General features: G+C 37.2%; 1 protein-coding gene across 1 annotated transcript in view; it reads left to right on the top strand.

Moving 5' to 3' along the window:
- Positions 1–10,193: 10,193 nt before the first annotated feature.
- The window catches only part of TER94 (Transitional endoplasmic reticulum ATPase TER94), a 35,047-nt gene continuing 20,832 nt past the window's right edge, over positions 10,194–24,408 (top strand). Inside the window, exons 1-4 of the mRNA XM_083132177.1 lie at positions 10,194–10,331; positions 14,004–14,109; positions 21,960–22,213; positions 23,715–23,907. Coding sequence (XP_082988303.1) covers positions 10,315–10,331; positions 14,004–14,109; positions 21,960–22,213; positions 23,715–23,907 — 570 coding nt within the window. The 5' untranslated portion in view covers positions 10,194–10,314. The remainder of the gene's footprint in view (positions 10,332–14,003; positions 14,110–21,959; positions 22,214–23,714; positions 23,908–24,408) is intronic.

Raw genomic sequence — 24,408 nt, 5'->3', positions numbered from 1 at the left:
AATTAAACAAGAAAGTACAATAGAATACAAATGAAATAAAATCCCATAAAATAGAACAGATTCAAATAAAAATTAAAATTAAATTAAAGATTACAAAGAAATTGAACAAGAAAGTACAAAAAAATTAAAAATGGAATAAAATCCCATACAATGGAACAATATTAGCAGTGAATTAGATGATAAAGTAATTGAAGTCGAGAAAGTTGAATAGTAAGAAAAAAATAAATTCTGGCAACTCACAGTATTTGTCATTATTCATATGTTGATTTACCCTGCTTCTGGTCGTTGATCAGTGATTCACGGAGCATATCGTGAAAACATTTGAAATTTTGACTTTTGGTAAGATTTGGTAATGCATTCCAGGCCTTGGGCTGAAAGAGGCCTGATAAGTTAAAGTTCTGCAACGAAGTAGGCAGAAACTGGCAGCGTTTCTGGTTGAATGCAAATGACTTTTGCTTCAGAAGTTTAATTTCGAAAAGAGGTAGTTTGGACTCTTGCTATTAATTATGTTGTGTAGTGTACAAAACAAGTGCAGTTTCCTCTGTCGTGCCATGGAGAGGATTCCGTGCTCATTAAGCACAGGGAGAATGTGTTCATACTTTTTTTGTTCTATATACATATCTAATGCATATGTTTTGAACTTTCTGTATTTTTGTTGCAAGCTTTTTTGTTATTCTTAGCCCATAAATGACATCACAATAGTCAAATAGTGGGAAGACAAGAGACTGCACTAGTTTTTAACTTTATCTTAGGCGAGAGGAAGTCTACCAGAAGATAGAGGCTTTTAAATATTGAATACACCTTGCCACATTGTTGGATCACGTGCTCAGACCAGTCGAGCCGCTGGTTCATGGTCAGTCCTAGGTTTTTTACTGTTTGAGAAAATTAAATACGCTGTGTGTGAAGAATTATTTCCCATTCATTGGTGTCAATATGTTTCAAGAGACTGCCTGTTCCGATGATGGTAAATATTGATTTGTTTGAATTTATTACTAATCCATTTGAAGCGCACCAATCGCTTATGTTACTAATCCATTTGAAGCGCATCAATCGCTTATGTTTTTCAAATCTTGGTTTAAAAGTGCGACCGCGTCCTGTAATTTTGATATACGTGTGGATATATACAATTGAGTGTCGTCAGCATAACAGTGAACGTTGCATATTTTCAGTGACGTGACTAAATCAGCGGCCAAGAGCGTGAATTGCAGTGGACCAAGGATCGAGTCCTGAGGCACCCCAGCTCGTACGTGAAGTGGAGAAGATAGCTCACCTGTCTTAACCCGCTGTTTTCTTCCGCTGAGTTTCCAACCACTTGAGTGCTGTCGGCGAGAATTTATAATAATGAAGCTTGGCCAGAAGAAGCTTATGCAGTAGAGTGTTGCTAATGTCGAGCAACACCAGTAGTGTTACGTTAGATTGATCCATAGAGTTAAAAATGTCGTCAGTTACTTTTAAGAGTGCCGTTTATGTCCTGTGGTAAGGGCGAAAATTGGATTGCTGGCCGGGAAGGATATGAAATTAGTCAATATGCTTTTGAATTTGATAATTTGCAATTTTTTCGATGATTTTTGAAAGCACCGGCAGAATGCTGATGGGCCGCAAGTCATTCACAAAAACCGGGTTCTACTTTTTAGTGCCTCCTTCCAAGAAACAGGGAAACTGCCGGTGAAGAGTGAGTAGTTGATTATGTGCGTTAGCGGTAAGAGGATATGATGAAGAGAGAGCCTTAACATTTTTATTGATATGTCATCCGATCCAGATGCATTTGATTGGATTTTGAATATTGCCTTCCTGACACAAGAACCATCCATCTCGCAGAAACTGAACGCCTCTGCACTGTGGTCGAAACTGCTGGCGTAACATTTCTCACATTGCTGCGAGACTAGCTCTTGATTAATTTCCATTTTGGAGGATAAGTTTACGAAATGGTAGCTCAGTGCGTTTGCGTCATTTAATGCAGGTAGAAGGTTCTCCATTTTGTTTTTCCTGCCATATCCCAAGCTTCACAAATGTTGCCAAATGTGTTTCCAATCGTTGGATGAATTTATGATGTATTCAAAATACGCCTTTTTTTCTTGTCTTACGACTGAAGTAGCGAAGTTACGCAATCTTTTGTATTCGTTCCCATGGTCAGGATTACTTGTTCGTTTAAATTTTAACAGAATGTTGTCGCGTAATCTCATAATTAATTTAACATTATCTGTAATCCAGGGTAATTTTCGTTTTGTTGCATGATCTGTTTTCAGGGGGGGGGATGTTTATCAAACACTTTAATCAATTTCTCTGTAAAGAAACGCACCTTGTCGTCAATGTTTTTGTAGTGCGTCAAAGCATTCCAGTCGATGCTCTCTAGATCTTCATTCAGAGCATCCTTCACTATCGCACTGTAGTCCCTGTATGTGATTGTTTTGCCCTTACTTTGAGATTTGCCATAACGTAAAGAGAGATACGCTAAAGAGTGATCATAATTACTGACTGGTACTGTAACACCAGAATTGATATCACTTACATTATTCACAAATATTGGATCAATGAGCGTTCTAGTAGAGGCTGTTATTTGCGTCGGTTCATTTAAAATTTGAGAGAGGTTAAACTGATTAACAAGTGATTGAAGATAGGAAGTGTCGGGTTCATTTGGTTTCAAGAAATCTACATTAAAGTCGTCTAAAACCAGTAGATGATGGACTTTATGGTTAATATTGGAAATAATATCTTCTAGGATTGATAGCTTAGAATAGGGTATATCTCCGTGTCTATAAATCCCACAGATCCCGACAGTTTCTTTCTTCACTATTATATATTCAATATTTGTTTGTTCTTCCGAAATATATGAAATCTCTTCAGCTTGCAGTTCAGAACGTACATATAATAGGAGCCCACTGGCATTTTTGTGTTTTCTGTCTTTCCGCCAAACTGAAAATCCAGGGATCAATGTCATCAATGTGCTAATTATGGGTATATCATCATCACCAGCATTCTGCCATGAATGACATTTTTTTGTGTAAGTTAAAATACTTTCATCTATATATGTAATGGAAACATGGTCTCTTTAACGTTTCACAAAACTTAGTGTATACCCTCTGAAAATTTTCAGACTACAGCACTGACTTTACCACTAACGACAAGAGATGGAGGGAGATACATCAATCTGACTCCAGAGAGAGCTCTTAAGAAGAGATACCTTAAACGGAACCAAAAACCACAGTTTTGCAGTTATGATCCTTTGGTTTTCGCATGGCGAAACTACCAAGCCTATGTTTGCTATTCTACATGTTGTTAACCCCTAAGTTCAGGTCAAAATCTTGTTTGGACATTGAAAAAATTTTAAGCACACTTAGAGCAAAGATTTCTGGTCGTCTCTTGTATACAGAATGTTAATTTTATTTTTCTTAGAATCTTGTATCAATTTCATCAGCACCTGATAAAGACATATTTCTTTGTTGGGTCTATTGCAACTGACCCTGCCTTTGAATCAGGGAGGAAAGGGCCCGTCTCACCAACACAGGTCGAAATGAAAAATTTTAACATATTTATTTTAAAACCTTAATGGTGCTGCAGACAAAATTTGACCAAAATCTGAGGATTATTTTTAATATTTTAAACCACTTGATATGGAATGACGCACATTCACAATACAGTTATTCTTGAAAGGTCAAGTAATTTTTTGAAATGTTTGCATAACAGCAGTTGCTAATTGTTAAAGATAAAAAAATACAGATCTTACTTACGTGTGGCCTACAAGGTTCTTGTCAAAACAGACATTTAGGGTCTGTTACTGGATCCTTCTTCAGGGGGTCTCCAATAAAATCACATTAAAAAGTAAAAAGGTTAAAAGCAGAAAGACAAATGGATAAAAGAATCAGGTCACTGTGAGCCGACTTGCATTAATTGACAACACAGGTCACTGCCCACCACCTGCCGCACTGGACTTACTCTGCTTCGCAGGTGAAGCATCTGGCGATGAGCTCAAAACGTCGGTTTTAACAAGAACCTTGTATGCTACTCGTAAGTTCTCAACTTTATCTTTAATAATATTCTTGAAAGTAACAATTATGGACATGGGTAAGCACTAAAATATAGAAAAATATAACTTACGCTACATGTTCCAAATCAGGACATGAAAAAGAAGAAAAGGCACAAAATACAAATTAGTTAAGTTATATATATGAGCTGCCTTAAATATTATTATTAAATTTATTTTACAGTAATTTAAGGAAATGCAAATAATATTTTTTACATATTTTGCAAGATCAAACTATGCATTCAAATATTAATGACTGGAACACGTTTACAATGCCAACAATTACCACAAGAAAAATTACTCCTTAATTATAATTGTATAAAGTATGTAAATAACAAAGTTAATTAAGCTTAAACAATTTTATTGTATTATGCAATTGATAAAATTGAGAACAAAATAATATGTTGAAATACCAAACTAAAATGTCACACATATAAAATGGAAGAAGAAAGTACAAAAATACTATGGTATTTTAACTGTATCTGTTAAAAGTAACACAGTTGCATGGAATATGAAACTGAGTCAGAAAATGCAGACTTGCACGTGGTGTTAAATGCGGAGCTGCTGACCCTCTACACACCCACAAAAGTAAAGAATTTTACATTGTTTATGAAGATTGTGTTTAATATGAATGTTTTCTGTTGCTTTTAGCTCACGAAGGCTTGTTAAAGTGAAGTAATGGATGGCTTTATATGGCACTATTAATCATGTTGTCGTGACATCATTGTTGATAGTAATTTTATGTTTCTGTTAGGTTACAAAGGGAATTATTTCTCTTTTAGTTTACGGTTCTTACAAGCAGATAAAATGCAATTTTGGAAAAAACATTTGACAGTTAATGCGATATCTCATGAAGGGAGCGTGTGTTCCCCCAAACTCAACAAACTGGTATCACGATATGATTGATTGATTTGCTTTATTTTACTTCACTTTTTGTGCCAATTTTGGCTAATTTGCGAAGATGGGGATGAAATTGATGAACGGACGGACACTCACAAACATCCATGCTCAGGCCAGGATTTGAACCCGGGACCCTGGCGTCACAGCATGATGTGATAACCACTCCGTCACGGGAGCCAGCGGTATCACGCTATGGTAAGTGCTTTAATGGGTATGGCGAATATGTAGAAAAGTAGAGTAAGGCATGTAGTTTCTGTACCATAATTTTTTTTGCACACATCATTTGTTGTATGTGTTCTCCACCAAAACGTTCCTTTTTTTCTGAATTACCCTGGTACATACAAATAAATTTAAGAGCATTAGGTTTAATTCTGTTAGAATCTACATTTTTGTTAGTTTGTTCTTCTTTAATTTTACGTCTCGATAATATAGAGGCAACATTGTCACCTTTTAATCAGGAGGCCCCGCGTACAATACCTGGTTCATAAGTGAACTTAGAACATAACTCTTGAAATGATTATTATGTTCCATTACAATTAAATAAAATAAGGTTAAAATTTTTAAGGGTATATTTAGGTACCATCTCCCTAAATATTCAGTCTCTTATCTCTGCAAAAACTGATGAATGTCAGCTCAGCTTGTGTGTACAACATAAATATGGAAATATAAGAGCAAAAAACATCCTTCCTGCAGAAAGATGCAGTAAGTACTCGCTATGAGTCCATAACATGTGCATGTGTACTACATGTCCAGAATGAGGATAAACAGTAAAGTTTACTCTATCTGGAGTTTTCGAGAAACCCAGAGGTTGATAGGTGCCACCGTTACTGGCAAATATCAAATCAAAAAATATCCAAGATGGCGGCCATCAGCTTGCAGAGAGCAATTGGTTACTCAACTGAAAATATCTTAAATTGTGTGACAATCCAACCAAGTTCTTTACAGAACTAGTCCCAACATTGGATTTTTTTTTTACCCTTCACTGACTGGGATATCAGGTGTTTCATTGAATGAGGCATATAGTACTGCCAGACTCGTCATTATTTATATTTCCAAAGCCATTCTAAAATTAAACCAAGTAGAGAGAGACTGCATTTAACTGTATAACAAACCTTATTCCCCCCCCCCAAAAAAAATTGAACATTCCCTTTTGTAGATATTCAAAGTGAAAATTTCAATATTTTCATATAAAGATTTTTTTTATGAAAACTATGCCGGCTCAGCTTCAAAACAAGATGAAAGTTATACCACACTTAGAAGCAAAGTTATGAATTGTTTAACTTGACCATGTAAGCATACATTTTACATTTTTTAATATGTTGGCAACCTTGATGTATGAATATTGTGTATCACTGAGGGCTAAAATTATGCATATATATATTCTAAAAAGGTAAAAAAAAGTGAGTAAACTAAAGGTAAAGTGTTCCCCTGTGCATAGCACCACACCATGAAGGCGTATAGGGGGTGTGGGGGTAACGCCCCACACTTTCTTGATCCGGTCGTGAGTGGGGGTGATGTGATCAGCATCACACCCCTGACCGCCTTTACCCCCCAGGGTTTCCCCCAGGTACCCATGTTATTCGACCCTGGGTAGGCGCCGGGGCCACTTCCACCGTTAGAAAAGTTCCCGGATTTGAACCGGCTGGGGATCGAACCCGGGACCTTTAGCATGGTAGTCAGACGCGTTACCGACTGAGCCACCGCGGCCAGATTTATTAATAGAAGCAATGGAAACCACACTAACTTTTTTCATAGCCTTTCAGAGCATACTTTAAGCTTCAATTTGAAAAAAAAATGGCATGATAACTGCTCTGATTTAGAGTGATGATACAAATTTAGTAATGCGAGATGTTGGCACAAAAATCAACATTAGCCTATATAAAACAATTTTTTCTATGCGTGCAAAGGAATCTTGGTGAAAACTTTATAAATGGAATATACTCATACTTATGAACTCTAGAAAAAAATCTACATGACATATTGATTTGACTCCGAGATATAACTTTTTCAGTAAAGCACTGCAGGCTACCACCATAGCCTTGGCAATAATGAATCCATGCAAAATTCTGAAACTTAGCCTCATGAATCTCAGTAACTATGAGGCTTATAGAAGAAAATATCTTGGTAGTATTAAATACACCAAGTTTAATTGAAATCAACTGAGTCCGTGGGTGTCATGACCTGGTTGATTTGACATGGAATCAGTCTGGTGTCTATCAAAATTCTTGACTTTTTCCTCGTTTTTCTTAACCTTTATTTATTCAACACCTATTTAGGTAAAGTTGGAAATCAGCAATTAAGAAAATAAATATATTTAAAAATCCCTACCAAAAGGCCAGTTAAGATGAAAACTGAAGCTGTATTTAACATTAGAATTAGACTTGCTTTATCTATTACTGCATCCAGGACTGCATTTGGCAGACTAGCAAGGCTCTGTCATCTGGACTCACAGGCAGTAAATCATATGTGGGGCTCTTATTGTCTCTATATATTTGTGATTGTCCTTCATCCATCTTACCATCTTTGCAATTAGACAAAGCGGCAGAAAAGTGAAGCAAAATAAACTAAATCAATCAGTCATTGTGGTAGGAAACATTATTGACCACAAGCATGACCTTCTTGTTGTCTTCATTACTTTTTCTTGACTGGTAGCCAACCTGCTGTAGCAGTTATATTTTATGAAAAACATCAGCTGAAGGTGAAATATGAGGATGAATGTTTTTTTTAAAAAAAATGTCGTAAGAGTACTTTATGTTCATATTCCTCCTTCATGAGATTCCTGGGCATACAACTGCAAATGAATTGATATCATATCACTGAGAGAAGATGCTCAGCTGGTAGTCATCTGTAATTAGATTGTTGAATCACAAGATCACATCTAGTTCGCTGCACTTTTTGACTCGATTTGACTCTCTTTGCACCAAAGCGTCTAGTTGGTTGCATGGTGCAACACCGAGTTGTCTAGTTCGTTGATTTGGAGTCAAGTAGTGTATTTGGTGTCTGCACTACCTTCCAGACCGGTGTATGATCACGTGATGCATGCTAACTAATCAAATGACCGTTTAAAGCAACTTCTGAACTTGAACACCGCTTTGGTTAAACGTAATTTCCTTGCACCACTCTGACACTGGATACACCTGCACTGCACCGAGTGTCAAAACATGCAGCCAACTAGACAGAACTAATGGCTATCTTGTCAGGGACAGAATTCTTAGATTCGCTTATTTTCAATATGTAAAATTAACACGAAAACATGTTTCCTACTTTTGAAAAAACCCAATTTTAATATGCAAATGCTCCTACATTCGGATTGTGAATAACTTCTATATTATTTGTATTTTTGTTTGTCAGAACTTTTCTGCTACTTTTGACTAATTGCAACAAGGAAGATGGGTGGTGACATGATGAAAGGCACTCATAAAGAACACCAAGGACCATCGGTCCTTCGGTCCACAATTCAGGCTGCCTGAGATAAAGAGTTAAGTTACCTTTTGAGGTTTAATTTTAGCCTTATTTCTTTGGTACCTAAATGTGTGAGTGCGAAAAAAACAGTATTATGGACAGGTGGCTCTGGCCAGTTTTTAACATACCTTCAAAAGGGACTCTATATAGAAAGGCAGGGCCGCGGTAGCAGTAGGAGGTGGTAGGTTAATTACCCCAGGAGCGGAGCCCAAACTCGGTGGGAAATTTCAACACAGCAACCACCTTGCAACTTCAAACGGCTACATCTCAACTTCAAAGGGCTGTACAGTTGTAAATACTTATTTCCGCGATCCAGAATTTTATTATTCACAATTAGCAGAACATACTCTTTATATATATAAAAAAGATACCAGTTAGATATAGTGAAAACACATTTAACTCTTTTATTTCCAAATTATTTACATTTGTACTTACCTTATGTGCATAGCGGAACATTTTTCAACTTGGGATTATGTTTTTTTCACTGAAAAAAGCGTAATTTTTCACATTACAAGTATTTATTGGTCGTTGCTATATGGCGGGCAAATATTGACTCACGTTGTTATCGTCAGCTGATATGCAGTGTTTCCAAAATTATGATCCGAAAAATGCCGCACAAACTATTCACAAAAGGTTTTTAAGCAAATTGATCCACAAACCATTCACGGAAGGTTAGGTTCCGTTAGGTTAGGCAATCATAGAAAATTAAATTGGAAAAAAAACCACTCACACACCATGTGGTAACACTACCTCGTGGTTTCTACACTGGCATGGGGTTACATATTCGAACGCAAAGAACATTTGATTCACGTAGTCGGCGGTAATGGTGGCATGAGCTATCGTGCAACGGAGATACATTAATGTCGAAAATGATATTATTTACCGGACGAGTAAGTTGACGAATGGAAAAAACACTATTCCCAGCTTCCAAAAGTCCACACAAACTCAATTCCGTAAGTACTTTCCCATCATTTCTCCTGTAAATTTGAAGAAATGTGTTTTCACTATATCTAACTGTTACCAAAAAAAATCCCCTGCGAAATCGAGGATGTAAGATTTCGACATGGACCCGGAGAGAGGATATGACAGAGGATGGTGTCCTGTTTTTAATGTAGATTACAAAAGGATTGTGGTACAAGTTTTAGTGATAAAATACTAAAGCTATTTATGATCAAGTTATGTTAAGGATGTATAGTAGTTCATTAGGCCTTTGTCTTTTTGACACTAGGCTATGTGCAAACACAGATACATTTGTATTCCTACTTGGAACTATGAAAACAGCAACATCATCACATCACTGACATGACAACGTCCTACGCATGATGCCAACAGCCAATTACACGTTACGCAAATGAGTTCAACACAAATTAGCATTTTTACCCAGATTACCCACACCTACTAACAAGAAAGATGACATGCTGTCAAATGTCATTTATAATTTAATCCAATTCCTTGATTGCGAACACACTTCATGAAAAACGCAATATGTTGGCTTGTAATTTTCTTGCATCACATAATATTTGGAACATTCATGCTTATTGCGTACTTAAAGACATTTGTAAAAATTAGGCAATACCTGATCCATTTCAACCAATGCAAAAGGACCAAGTAAGATATAGTTTAATGCAGGGAGGTAACTGGAATGTTTAAAAACATTGTACACCTCATTTCCAACTCTGAATTACTAAGTTGCAAAATACTACCGCAATTTATGTTTTAATATTTTATAGAAAATCAAACTGTCGTAATATTAAAGTGTAAAAACATAATATATATGCGAAAAAATCGATGACACTACCTTTGATGCCTGCCATGTTGGAAACAATTGAAAACTAGTTGCTAGTGACGTCACACAACGAGAAGGGAACTTCCAGTAGCGAAGAGTTCAGTGAAACCGTGTCGGCTAGTTGTGATACATTTTCCATTTTACAATGGCTGAAGGAAGGAAGTAAGTATAATTTTCTTACTTTACTGTTGTAGGCTTTTCGAAAGATGTGTAAAATGTTATGTGAAAGTTATTAATTTGCGTACTTTTCAAGTTTTAAGATAGTTCGGATGTCCAAATCGGTTTGTCATCCTTCCCGAGTTTCATTTGTTTTTCATTTTGACGGAAGAACGAAGGCGAAGTGAATTGTTTTATTTTTTAGTAAGTGCTAAGAATAAAATATCTAAGGAATTGGTATGGGTGTTTTCATTTTTCCTTGAAAAATTAAGTAAATCTCATGAATATTTCAAAACTTGGTTTAGAACATTGTCTCATCCACGAGGCACATGACTTGGCTTTTTCCATTGTTGAGCCAGTTTAATGGCATGTAGTGTATTTTTTATATATAATATTGTATAATTTCTTGGGCGTGAGATTTTTTGAAAAATGTTACGTGATACGTTCAACTTTGCCTGTCACTTGCGACCAAAGAATATTCGGAATTAATAGACTGAGATTTATTTCCTCACACGTTTCAATCTGCTATAATTCATCTCTAAGTTTCTGTGCTTTCCATAACCTCGCCTTCATAACTAGTTCTGAAAACTTTTTGGATCCCCTTTCTCACAAGAACCCGAAATATCTCGCAGCAGAGGCCCAGTTCAAATACATTTGAAGTGTTTGTAGGAACAAGATACGAAATTAACCAGTACTAGGAAACTAAGGCATTAATTCGAGATCATTAACTCTAGACCATGAAAACTTTCTCTGATTAATGTCCTGTCATGCTAGAGCCCACCCCTCTTGAATACCTTTCAATGTCACCATTATCACTTCATTACAATGCACATTCTATTCCTGAAACGACAGGTACCATAATTTCCTTGCTCTTTTCTTGCCAGATCCATTCTACCTTACACACCACTCTGTGCAGTATTCTTAGCTGAAACGCCATCTTGTATGTTAGTGTGAAGCAGAACAGACCAAAGTCTTGGTACTACTTTATTATACCGGAGACACCTATCAATGATTTATTTCACAATTTTTTACATTGCTAATGTACTATTCTGCATTGCGGAACATTTCTTTAGATGAAATAAAGAATTTCTAACGAAAATAATGTGTATTTCTTTCATTAACGAGTACTTACTTTTGTTCATTATTTCCAACAAACCATCCACGGGTAGCCCCAAAATCCATTGACGTTAGCCTAGAAAATCACGATAGCCCCACGAACCATCACAGGGACGAGGTATGCCTACTAGGTTAGGTTAGGTTCCATTAGCAATCCTTTCGTTCAATTTAGCATATACGGACAATACGAGAGCGTATTGTGCTCTCGTGCAGACCGCACGTGGTGGCAGCAGTAATAGCGCGTCAGACATAGATTTTCGTAGAAAACCACATGCTTCCGCATTAAAATGGATCAAAACTACATTCCCGAACATAAACAACACTACAGAAAATGATTTGTGTAAGTACTTTCTCCTGTAAATTTGAAGAAATCCGTCTCCGGTATAGTAAAGTGTTACCTTTAAATGTAGTACCCTACATGACATTCCACAATTAACTAACTCTGTAGCCTTCTTAAACCTGAAAGTTCATGTCTGCAGTAACACAGACCTTCCATCTGTCCCTATCTTGAGCAAGATCTATATACTCTTTTCCATCCCTACAGATTTCCTTTAGGTCCATCTCATCGTTGTCCCTCCATCTTCGTCTTGGCCTTCCTAAAGGTCTCTTACCATCGGGTTTCCCAACAAGAATCCTGTAAACCCCTCTTTCCTCTCCCATTCGTGCCACATGGCCTGCCCACCTAAGTCTTCTTGATTTAATTATTGTAATAATATCTGGACATGAATACAAATTATGTAGTTCTAAATTATGTAACCTTCTCCACTCACCTGTCTCCTCATCCCTTTTAGGTCCAAATATTTTCCAAAGGATCTTATTTTCAAATACTCTCAATTTATGTTCCTCTTTCAATGTTTCACACCCATATAATACTACAGGCTCATTGTTGAACATGGTGCTGGTCAACGATTACACAAGTTGCTCCAACACTGTCGCGTGCAGATGTTTTCACACCATGTTCACAGAAGTGAAAGTCAGTTGTGCCATCGTACGAAACCCCCCACCAAACCAACACTGAGGCGGGATGATGGCCTCTGAGGATCCGTGACAAGTTTTCACGAGCTTCCTGGGATGTCGAGGCATAAACACGGTCCTTTTGACGAATGTAAGACACTTCAATCGTGAAGATTTTTTCATCCATGAAAAGGATCCTCCGGTGGCCACCATTTGCATAACGCTGAAGGAGTCTTTTTGTTTTCTGCTCCCTCTGGACCTTAATCTGTGGAGTGAGGAAGTGACCAATACTTTGCCGATAAGAGTGGAGTCCTAGGTCACTTCGGAGCACAAGCGACAAAGACATTTTCGAAATGTTCAGCTCTCGAGCCATCACTGCTTGTTTCCTGACAGGATTTCGTCGAATCCGCACTGCCACTGCTTTGACGATCTTCTGGGTGTTGAAAATGTCCGATGGTGATTTGCCAACTTTGTGCAGTGCGATTACTGCCACACAGTTCTCATATACACCCCACTCCATTCGACTTGCAGTGAAATTTACGTTTCCCCTACCACAGCCAAACACACAATGATACTGGTTGTTGTTTGATGCAACATTGCTGGGGGTTACCTTGCCAAACAATGTTGCCATCCCTAAACTTTGTAACAGAGTTTATGATATGACTAGGTACAGCGTTCAACAACTGAGAATGCCCCACCTAGTCAGTTCACTCTGCACTTTTCCAATTTCGTGATGCAGGCTGGAAGGTGGCATATATTTGCAAGGATGCTGACAACTCTTTCTGTTGCATTGTGTCTTCTGACACTTGGATTCGTTGAATGTTCTCATCATACCTTTGTGGTGATAAGTAAGGATCGTTCTTAATAAAAGTTTTGGTTTGAGTGGGTGTTTTAAGTCCACTTTATGCACAGTAAGGCTAATCGGGACTGGACCTACAGTTTAAAGTGGAATCCGAACCACTTGTGCCTCCACCGGGTATCGAACCCGGGACCCCTTGCTTACAAGGCGAGGACGCTACCACTGTGCCATTGGGGAGGCCCTCTTAATAAAAGTTATTTTTAAACTTATGCAAAAGGTTTAAAAGGCGTTTTCAGGTTTAAAAAAATGACTTAACACCTATGACACATATATATGATCATTGCACAAATAACTTGAAGATGTGCATTGCTTACGGGCAAACTTGCTATCTCTCCTCCATGTGTTTGACCCCACTATAGTAATTAAGAATCCAGAGACCATGACTGCACAAGGGTAGCAGTATTTTCTTGGTGGAAATAGCAGTAGCCAATAGCAATACATCAGTGTATGTAGAGAGGCTGTGGACATTTCTGTCAAAACCATGTAGATTTCAACAGTAGAGGCTCCCAACATAACATATTTACCATCCATCAAATGTTACAAAATATTTGTATTACAAACATTAGTTTCAGTTTTGTTATTAAATATTGACTTTAGAATGTTACATTTTTCCTTGTCAAAGCAATATTAACAAATTGCACCACCTAAAGTGATTTTAAGTAATTGCAGTTGTTTGGTCTGGAAACAATAACTGAAAATAAAGGTTTTACTATTTCTAAATTTATATTATTTCTATTTTAAAATTTCAGCCCTGATGATTTGGCTACAGCCATTCTGCGAAGGAAGGATCGTCCTAATAGGCTTGTTGTGGATGAGGCTGTCAACGATGATAATTCTGTGGTTGCATTGTCACAGGTAAGTTTGTATGTCTGCTTGTATGTAGGTAAGCTCATCAAGCATGCAGAGGGAAAATATACAGGGTTTCGTTCGATAAAAACGTTCCATGACCAACACAATATAATCACTGATGGAATATCCCGTGAAATACATTTGAACAATTTTGGGGGGGGGGGTAGTTCTAAATTCTGCTGCCAGTGGTGAGGACAAAACATTGTGTGAGTGTGCAAGGTTAGTTTCGTACATAATTTCATAAAGATCCACCAGCAAAGAACTCTTTTGCAATAGCACTTCGGTGCAAACCGTTTATGAGAACATGTTGGAACGTGTCTGGATGGAGTTAGATTATTGTATTGACATGTGCCGAGTAACGAACAGTGCTCACATTTTGCATATGTGACTTAACTTCGCGATGACCATTGGCAATTAAACTTGGACCGTTACATTACTTATAATAATAAAATATATTAAAAACTTACGTTTTGCGAGTATCTATACTGCTTCTGCTACGTTTCGGGACGCCACTGCTCCCTTCTTCAGGCTGTTCACTTTTAGGTTATACTCAATTCATAACCTCGTCGACCTTTTATTAGGTATAGGATATGGGATTGGTTAAGTGTGTGTGGTTAAACAGTACACACTTAACACCCATAACAGGTGTGCGTCAATTTTACCATGCTGTTTTCCTGATTAAAACTGCCCCTTGTAACGTTAAAACTTTAAAACTAAATAGCCACGGCCCGCGTGTGCTGCAATTGCAATACTTCAAGTTTTCCTTGTAGAGCGTGAGGCCGGGCGCCTCCCCTCTCCTTCCCCTCCAGTCTTTCCCCTCTCTCCCCCTCCTTTCCAGTTCACGCGAAGTCAAGTGAGAATTCCTCTTCCATTTGAGCTTGGCGTGCTACTTCCGGGGTTACGTTAAAACCTATTTTTACGTATTCCTTCCCATCCCACTTTTTGAACATTTTCCCCCCACATCTCGTCGATATTCCCATCGTCTCTGTTTAATTTATTCTCTCTTCCCTTACAAATATATGACCCTTCATATACATTCCTTCTTAAAGGTTTTTCTTCTTCCCTAAGCACTTTCCGTTTGGTGATAATGCGGCCTTCGTCAAGGATATGTTCGGAGAGCCCCGTTTTGGGAACCCCCTCTCTTATATCTTTGTCATGTTCTCCCCACCGTACATTCATGCTTCTTCCTGTTTGACCCACATATTCCTTCCCGCATTGGCAAACTATTCCGTACACCCCCTTCATCCCTCCCTCATTTATTTCTTCCTCTTGTCCATCTTTCTTATACCCGGTGAAATGCTTTTCCAAAGTTTTTGGAGCTCGCATCCCACACCTTACACCATACCCTCTTACAAGTCTTTCAATTTTTTCTGATATTCCGGGAAAGTATGGAATGCCTACATATTTATATTCCTCCTATTCGTCCCTAACTTCTTCTTCTTTTCCTTTATTGTCTTTCTTCCTTTTATTCCTTTCTAATTCTTTCCCGTATGTGACTTTAGCTTTACCTAAATTCCCCTTTAACTCTTCTTCTCTGTACCCGTTCCTCTTTCCTATTTTCATTACCCATTCTATCTCTTTACGCAAATCTGCTTGGTTGTTACATAATCTGTGAGCTCGTAAGAAGAAGTTTTGAAATACGTTATTCTTTGTTCTGTTGGCGTGTGCCGATTCTTTGTTGATGTATAGATCTCCCGATAATGCCTTATGGTGAACTCCTGTGTAAATTTTCTTTCCTTCTAAACGAATTGCCAGGTGTAAGAAACTAATCTTACGGTCACCAATCTCCTCTTTAGTAAATTTTATTCTTTCCTCTTGCTCCCCTAAGTTTACGAATAGTTTATCTACTTCCTCCTCCTCACCAATGACAAGGATGTCGTCTACGTATCTGCCGTAAAACTTAATTCCCCTATTTATTAGGCTAAGTGCTATCTTTTCGATAAAATGCATAAATATACTGGAGACGATTCCTGAGACTGCTATAATAAATTCTTCCATTTCAATCCTACCCCGATCTTTCATTCCTATTTCCCTAGGGATGGGAGGGAAGAGAAAGTGGAGAAAAAACCGATGGTTGCATAATGAATTTAACAGAGAAGAAACTTCCCAAGGAAATGAGGATAATTATGGGAAAAGGGCGAAAATACGCTATAGGGGAAAGTAGTATTGAAATGGAAGAATTTATTATAGCAGCGGAAGGGATAATATCAGTAATTGACGACAAGGAAGATAAGAAAGAGGTAAGACGCAAAATTCATGACGTCATAGAAAACCAGATTAGAAAAGAGAATAACAAGCGGGTAAAGAACGGGAGGGGGAACGTTAACAAGGCAAGAATGCATAAGGAAGACATAAAAAAGTGGAATAAGGTTAAAAAATGGGCAAAAGACAGTAATGTGCACATTATACGATCTGACAAGGAAAATAAGATTGTTGTTATAGATAAAGGAGAATATAGGAGGAAATTGGATGAATGTTTTGACAACAACGATTTTAAGATTGTAGATTCGAACCCGATAAAAAGAGTAAGACGAGAAATTAATAAAGGCATAGAAACCAGTATAACAATAGCAAGAGTAGAAAAAAAAAAGTTAAAAGAGGGGTGTAAAAAGGGGGAAATCCCAACCGCTTTCGGAATTCCAAAAACACATAAAGAAGGGATTCCTCTTAGACCTATCATTCCTATGTATAGCCAGCCGGGTTACGGGCTTGCTAAAACCCTAGTTAAAAGGATTAAAAGAGTGGGGGAAAAACAGAATTTAGTATTAAGAACTCCATGGACGTCAAAGAGGAGATTGAAAAACTAGAAATTAGTAACTCTGATCGCGTGGTGAGCTTTGACGTCGTAAATTTATACCCCAGTGTTCCTAGAGATAAAGCTGCCGACGCATTGCACAGATGGTTGATGAGTAGGGGTATAGATGTCGTCGAGGCATGGGAATATGTTAGATGGTTTAACCTGTGTACGGGGTTTAACTATTTTTGGGGAAACAGGAAAATGTACATTCAAAAAGAAGGGCTAGCAATGGGAAACCCAGTCTCAGGAATAGTCTCCAGTATATTTATGCATTTTATCGAAAAGATAGCACTTAGCCTAATAAATAGGGGAATTAAGTTTTACGGCAGATACGTAGACGACATCCTTGTCATTGGTGAGGAGGAGGAAGTAGATAAACTATTCGTAAACTTAGGGGAGCAAGAGGAAAGAATAAAATTTACTAAAGAGGAGATTGGTGACCGTAAGATTAGTTTCTTAGACCTGGCAATTCGTTTAGAAGGAAAGAAAATTTACACAGGGGTTCACCATAAGGCATTATCGGGAGATCTATACATCAACAAAGAATCGGCACACGCCAACAGAACAAAGAATAACGTATTTCAAAACTTCTTCTTACGAGCTCACAGATTATGTAACAACCAAGCAGATTTGCGTAAAGAGATAGAATGGGTAATGAAAATAGGAAAGAGGAACGGGTACAGAGAAGAAGAGTTAAAGGGGAATTTAGGTAAAGCTAAAGTCACATACGGGAAAGAATTAGAAAGGAATAAAAGGAAGAAAGACAATAAAGGAAAAGAAGAAGTAGTTAGAGACGAAGAGGAGGAATATAAATATGTAGGCATTCCATACTTTCCCGGAATATCAGAAAAAATTGAAAGACTTGTAAGAGGGTATGGTGTAAGGTGTGGGATGCGAGCTCCAAAAACTTTGGAAAAGCATTTCACCGGGTATAAGAAAGATGGACAAGAGGAAGAAATAAATGAGGGAGGGATGAAGGGGGTGTACGGAATAGTTTGCCAATGCGGGAAGGAATATGTGGGTCAAACAGGAAGAAGCATGAATGTACGGTGGGGAGAACATGACAAAGATATAAGAGAGGGGGTTCCCAAAACGGGGCTCTCCGAACATATCCTTGACGAAGGCCACATTATCACCAAACGGAAAGTGCTTAGGGAAGAAGAAAAACCTTTAAGAAGGAATGTATATGAAGGGTCATATATTTGTAAGGGAAGAGAGAATAAATTAAACAGAGACGATGGGAATATCGACGAGATGTGGGGGAAAATGTTCAAAAAGTGGGATGGGAAGGAATACGTAAAAATAGGTTTTAACGTAACCCGGAAGTAGCACGCCAAGCTCAAATGGAAGAGGAATTCTCACTTGACTTTGCGTGAACTGGAAAGGAGGGGGAGAGAGGGGAAAGACTGGAGGGGAAGGAGAGGGGAGGCGCCCGGCCTCACGCTCTACAAGGAAAACTTGAAGTATTGCAATTGCAGCACACGCGGGCCGTGGCTATTTAGTTTTAAAGTTTTAACGTTACAAGGGGCAGTTTTAATCAGGAAAACAGCATGGTAAAATTGACGCACACCTGTTATGGGTGTTAAGTGTGTACTGTTTAACCACACACACTTAACCAATCCCATATCCTATACCTAATAAAAGGTCGACGAGGTTATGAATTGAGTATAACCTAGAAGGGAGCAGTGGCGTCCCGAAACGTAGCAGAAGCAGTATAGATACTCGCAAAACGTAAGTTTTTAATATATTTTATTATTATAATTGTGAGTAATTTGCACAACTTTCATCATGAATACATTACATATGTGTGAAATTGTACCTTATTCTGACAATTTAGGAATAAAATATAACAAGACTTAAAATCATTCAAATCATTTTTAAACACTGGGTATTTCAGTTAGCTGTATTTGTTTGGAGTAATGGTGTTCTACACGTTTCTTGTTTCTTCTGTGCATAATAACTTGCAAGATGCGACCAAGAGATGGAAAAGAAAGATGCTGCATATAACATAGCAAGCACATGACCGCACATGGTTTGTTAGGTCTACTGTAAATTGTGCCTCTTGGTTGACATAACTGGTTTCATGATTAGTAGGAATGCGATAGAGTAATCAAATTAAGGCCAGATCTGACATGCTGCAACACAAGAAGTCATTCATTTTGTTTGTTCGTTCAAACAGATTTCGTCCATGCATCAAAATCCATGTATGTGTAGAATTAGTTTATCAATTTGTTTTGAATTGAATCTATATAATACTGCTACTGTCCTTGCACTACAGTGATGTTTATTGCAGTGTCCACAGGGGCTATTCAAATTGATTTTTTTCCCGGTTTCCTGTCTTTAATTAGAGGTCTGTTAACTGAAGTGACTGGGCTTATGCATACATACATCGTTTTGTCGCAACATGACTCGAAGTGAAATGTTTCGTCCGGTTTTTCTTCCACCTATAAGAGAGACTGCCAAAGAAAGTTATTTTAAAAAAAGAAATACTAATATGCCAGAACTATTGTGTATGCACAAGGAAATTATATTGTGCTTTTTAGATCTGATCACAGTAATTCATAATTAGGAAATGAGGGACATGGTAGTAGATAAATACACAGTAAGTAAGAACATCAGTAGAGTTCATTATATTTATAAAATGTGTCCTTTCGCAGTTTCACATTGTCAGTTCCCTGTAAGTTGAAACGTTTGTGTCATGTTGGCCCAGTGGTTGTGTGTGGTGATGTTTCTGCCAAAGGTTCTCGATTTTGAGTAAGCCAGCACAGTGGCGTCTGTCCACTTTAAATTGCAGACCCAATTCCAATTGTCATATCTAAACATTAAGTGGACTTAGTATTTCAATCACATTTTGATGGATACTACTTCTTGATACTATTAAGCTATAGGAATTAACCAAAGGAATTTGGGTAAATTTAAAATTCTTAAATTACCTGAAAACTGGAAATATTTTGTGATGCTGCTTTAAAAGGATCAGATGTATTTAATAATATTTAAAATGTTCATCGGGATAAAAATTTCTTAAGTCACCTAAAAAAGCAATTTAATAAATGAGAAAGGTACTGAGTCTAATTTCTATTTTCCTTTATTGCGCTACTATTAATTTCCATCACTGCCTTAAATTGCATTTTTTGAAATTTCAGTTTATGGTAGTTATGAACAGATTTGTTTTGGAAGAAAGATCACACACACACACACAACAAAATGTCCAGTGCTGTGAATGTAATTTCAAACTAGACGATTTGTCAACCTGAAATGTTTTCAGTAAGCTGGAACTATATGTTTTGCTACTGGTGTGCTTTTGATGTAGCTGATATTCATAAAGTTGAGATCTAAATTATATACTGTACCAATCTTCAGAACTATTGGCTATAATTTGGGGTAGGGCTGAGTCAATATCACTTTAAACAGATGCTGATTCAAATTCCCATACTTTCACTGATTCCCACCAATACTACACGTGAAAAACTAACATTTCAAAGTAATTCAGAATAATTGAGTGGCTTGCAGGTAAAATTTAATAACCCACCAATACAAACACAGATGAAAGTTCATCCATTGCATTGTGGGGTGCAAGGGGTACCTTCCACGTAGGAGCCCAAAAGTCAACCTCACTTCCACGTAGTGCACCCTGGACAAGAGACTAACGAGGCTCTGGCGACTGGCACTATGGCCAGTATAATTTTGTGTGTGTTGTCCTGTTTTATGTCCTTGCGTGTGCTGAGTGCCCGTTTACAGCCTCAGTTTTTAACAGAAGTCAGAACATTTTAAGGTTTTAAAATTTTTAGTTATGCAACGTTAGAGTTGTTATTTGTAATGGTAAGGGGCTGGACTCCGTATAATGTGACGGGAGCAAATTAGCCTAAGTGCTGACGCTCCCAAAATTTTAAATTCAAATTCAAAAATTCATCCATTGCATTGTGGCTTATGGGTTACCCAGATGTTCCCATGTGCTTCTGACCATCACCGGCTGCTGAAGGAACTTAATTCACTATTGTACAGTAGCTGGAGACTTTGCTGCAGCTGAATCCAATGGTAACTCATTTGTAATGAGTGTTGGTTACAAAGTTTTACTCCTGAGCCTTTCAATGGTAAGTTTTAATACATTCCATTGAAACCTGCAAAATAATGTAACAGTTATTTTTAGTGTTTTTTTTATTTTTTCTGCGACCGTTTTTCATTCTGGTTTCCCAGAAATTATTCAAGCTACACATCCAGCTCATTCGGTTTAGCCTGAGCTGTCATGCGCAAAGCTGGAAATGTTTGTAGTCTCCAGAAGAAGTCACGTGACTCATAGGAGCAGTGTTGCAACACGTGGAAGTTACAATTCTACTAGACATGACACTGGCAAAGGCTATACGCTGTTGTGTTATAGAAAAAAAATACGAATCTAAAGTAGCACTCTGGTTTTTCATGATCGTGAAATTCGTCAATTGTTCTTCGAATAACACACTTGTCAAATTCGTGCACATCACTCTTAAATTCATTCTTCTGCGTGGTTTGTTAGGTGTTACTAATCCCTTCCCAGTTACTTTGTAGCGATCATTTTAGTTTCAAAGTACTTACTGACATATCAGTAGATGCGGAAACACACTTTTGTTCTTGTTTCACGTTCAGTGCAAGACCACTGTCAGCTTCTTCATAAACTTATGCACGTAAGATAATTTCTTTACTATGAATCACTTTGCTTTCTCTAATATTGATTCCAGTTATCACCTTTGCTTCCGTTGAATAAGACACAGGTCAACAATTACCTTACTCTAACAAAAACTGTTTATGCTTATGTGCTGTGTCTCTGCCACTTTCCTCTTCATTTTTACTCCTTAATTTTCATTTCCATTGAAACCATAACATAACAATGTAACAAGTGTTTTGATTTAAACTAACCATAATATTACAGGCAATAATCATTGTCACAAAGTCCATGTTGGCACAGCATTAGTTTCAACTCATCTGCACATGGTACAGTGTCTTGTGTTTAATACCTTTTTGAAAGTGAAAGTAGTATTACAAATAATACTTTGTTCTGTTTGTATATAATGGAACCTATTACTTTCAGACAAAAATGGACGAATTACAACTTTTCCGGGGTGATACTGTGCTCCTGAAGGGCAAGAGAAGGAAGGAAACTGTGTGCATCGTCCTTTCAGATGACACATGTTCTGATGAGAAGATACGAATGAATAGAGTCGTCCGAAACAATCTCAGGGTGCGCCTTAGTGATATTGTGGCTGTTCAGCCATGCCCTGATGTGAAATACGGAAAGAGAATACATGTGCTGCCCATTGATGATACCGTTGAAGGTCTAACAGGGTAAGTTTACAATGGATATAGTTTACAGATCACCTTAAGAGTCATTCCATATGAGTTTATCCAATTGTAAAATAATTTGTTGCATGTCCATTGTATAATTTTTGTTTCTCTAAGTCCACTGTTTTTTCTTCAATCTTGATAAGAATGCTGGAATATTTCTTTCATTGTCATTTTTAACTTACTATGACCTAGTGTAGTGTTCATGTTCAGTAATTTCAATACTGTAAAGACCTCATACTTGCAATTTGAGTAAACAATAGTAGCTTATGTGTAGTATGAGTGGCACTGTCTGTTTCTGAATAACATAATACTGTCAGTTCAACCAGCTTTATATTAGGGATTGGACAGATTAATCGATACTCTACCGGTATCAGCCTATATAGGCATATCAGTGTTTTGATTTATCAGTAAAATTACCAATAATTTTGCTATTCCAATATATCTATAAATACCGTATACTCGTGTATAGTGCACACTTTTTTTCCAAAATTTTTGCCCCCAAAAACTGTGGTGCGTATTATGCATGGAATAATTCAGACACCAAACATGAAACCGTACAGGCTCATTCCATGATTTTGGGACACTTGCATTGCTTTTTCATGTTTACGGAACCCTATCATGTTACATATCGTTGTAAAGCTTGAATCCTGCAGTTTCTGAATATGAAAACCGTATTCCATACAAGATAACGACACTAATGTGAAATACGGTTGAAATAAGTTCATCAAAAAATGAAGAAACATTCTGATTTCTATGGTGCTTTGGATGGAAAAAAACGTAAGGAAAAAGAAAATGAAAAAATGTATGACTCACCAATAATAATAATATATATATATGGAGAGTGTAAATTCCTTAATGGAAGAAGTCTTGTGCTGCTAACTGCTATTTTAAAGGTCCTGAATGTGCCTCGTATAAATGTTACATTAGTCACAGAAAGAAAAAGTATATATTTTGAAAAATATGTAATGAGCAATTGAATGGATATGACGTCATTCACTCTTGATCAGCATCGCAACAGATTTACAACCTACAACTAAGAAAGCCATTTCTTGAAACAGGATTGTACTGTGCTTTATATACGAGATATAATTTTTTGTCACTTTTACCCATCCAAAACCAGTGTGTGCATTATACATGCACATGCACTATACATGCGTAAATTATAATTTAGTCCAATATTGTCATTTTGTTAGTTTTTATGGATATACTGTACATTTTTATGTAAATATGCAGCTTCTTTTGCATTACAAATCTTGGTTCATCTGGTAACATACATTTATTAAGGAGATCAACGAACCATTTGGAATTTCATATCCGATCGGCAAGATATCAGGATCAGTAAATTTTATATCAGTACTTTATCAGTATCGGCCAAAATTACTTATTGGGTCATCCCAACTTTGCAGTGTCCTTACATTGTCTGTGTGTGTTTGGAATATGTACCTTTGTGAATATTACCTTTTCTGTAAGAGTTAATTTATTGTCTATCTCATGTTTTCAGAAATCTGTTTGAAGTTTATCTAAAACCATACTTTTTGGAAGCCTATAGACCAATACACAAGGATGACACATTTGTAGTGAGAGGTGGCATGAGAGCTATTGAATTTAAAGTTGTGGAGACTGATCCCTCTCCGTACTGCATTGTTGCACCAGATACTGTTATTCATTGTGACGGAGAGCCCATTAAAAGAGAGGTATGGTCTGAATGTAGTTTTACTCTGGAATTCAATAAATTTTGCAATATAACGAAAGAGAGAAATTGAAGCCATGTTTATATATTTGTGACTTGCCACATTATAAAAATGTATGAGAAAGCATTACAGTGTATTTGATTGGCACCAGTTAGCTCAATTGTGTTATGCAGGATTAAGTAAATAATGACTGTGTGTGAAATATTACTGAAAGGAAAAAGTTGTGTGTTTAAAAAGAAAATTAAAATGGAATGTATGATTTGTGTTTTTTTTTTGCATATTCGATTTTGAGCCTTAGTTCTGCATGTTCGTCATTTATTAATTTAAAATGTTCCAACCTTTGTATACCAGTTAGCCAAATGATTTTGAATCCCTAATAATACTGATTTTGCAGTCTCAGTGCTAGTCATGCATATTTGTTGACACCATATGCTGAAAAGTTTCAGAAAAACCACGTAAACGTGCCAAGCTACGATACAACTAATTCCAACGAGAATGGTGACT

Source organism: Lepisma saccharinum, chromosome 1, assembly GCF_977018435.1.
Source record: "Lepisma saccharinum chromosome 1, izLepSacc3.1, whole genome shotgun sequence".
In the NCBI taxonomy this organism is placed as follows: domain Eukaryota; kingdom Metazoa; phylum Arthropoda; class Insecta; order Zygentoma; family Lepismatidae; genus Lepisma; species Lepisma saccharinum.
The sequence above is the reverse complement of the archived record's forward strand: the minus strand, read 5'-3'. Positions and strand labels throughout refer to the sequence as shown.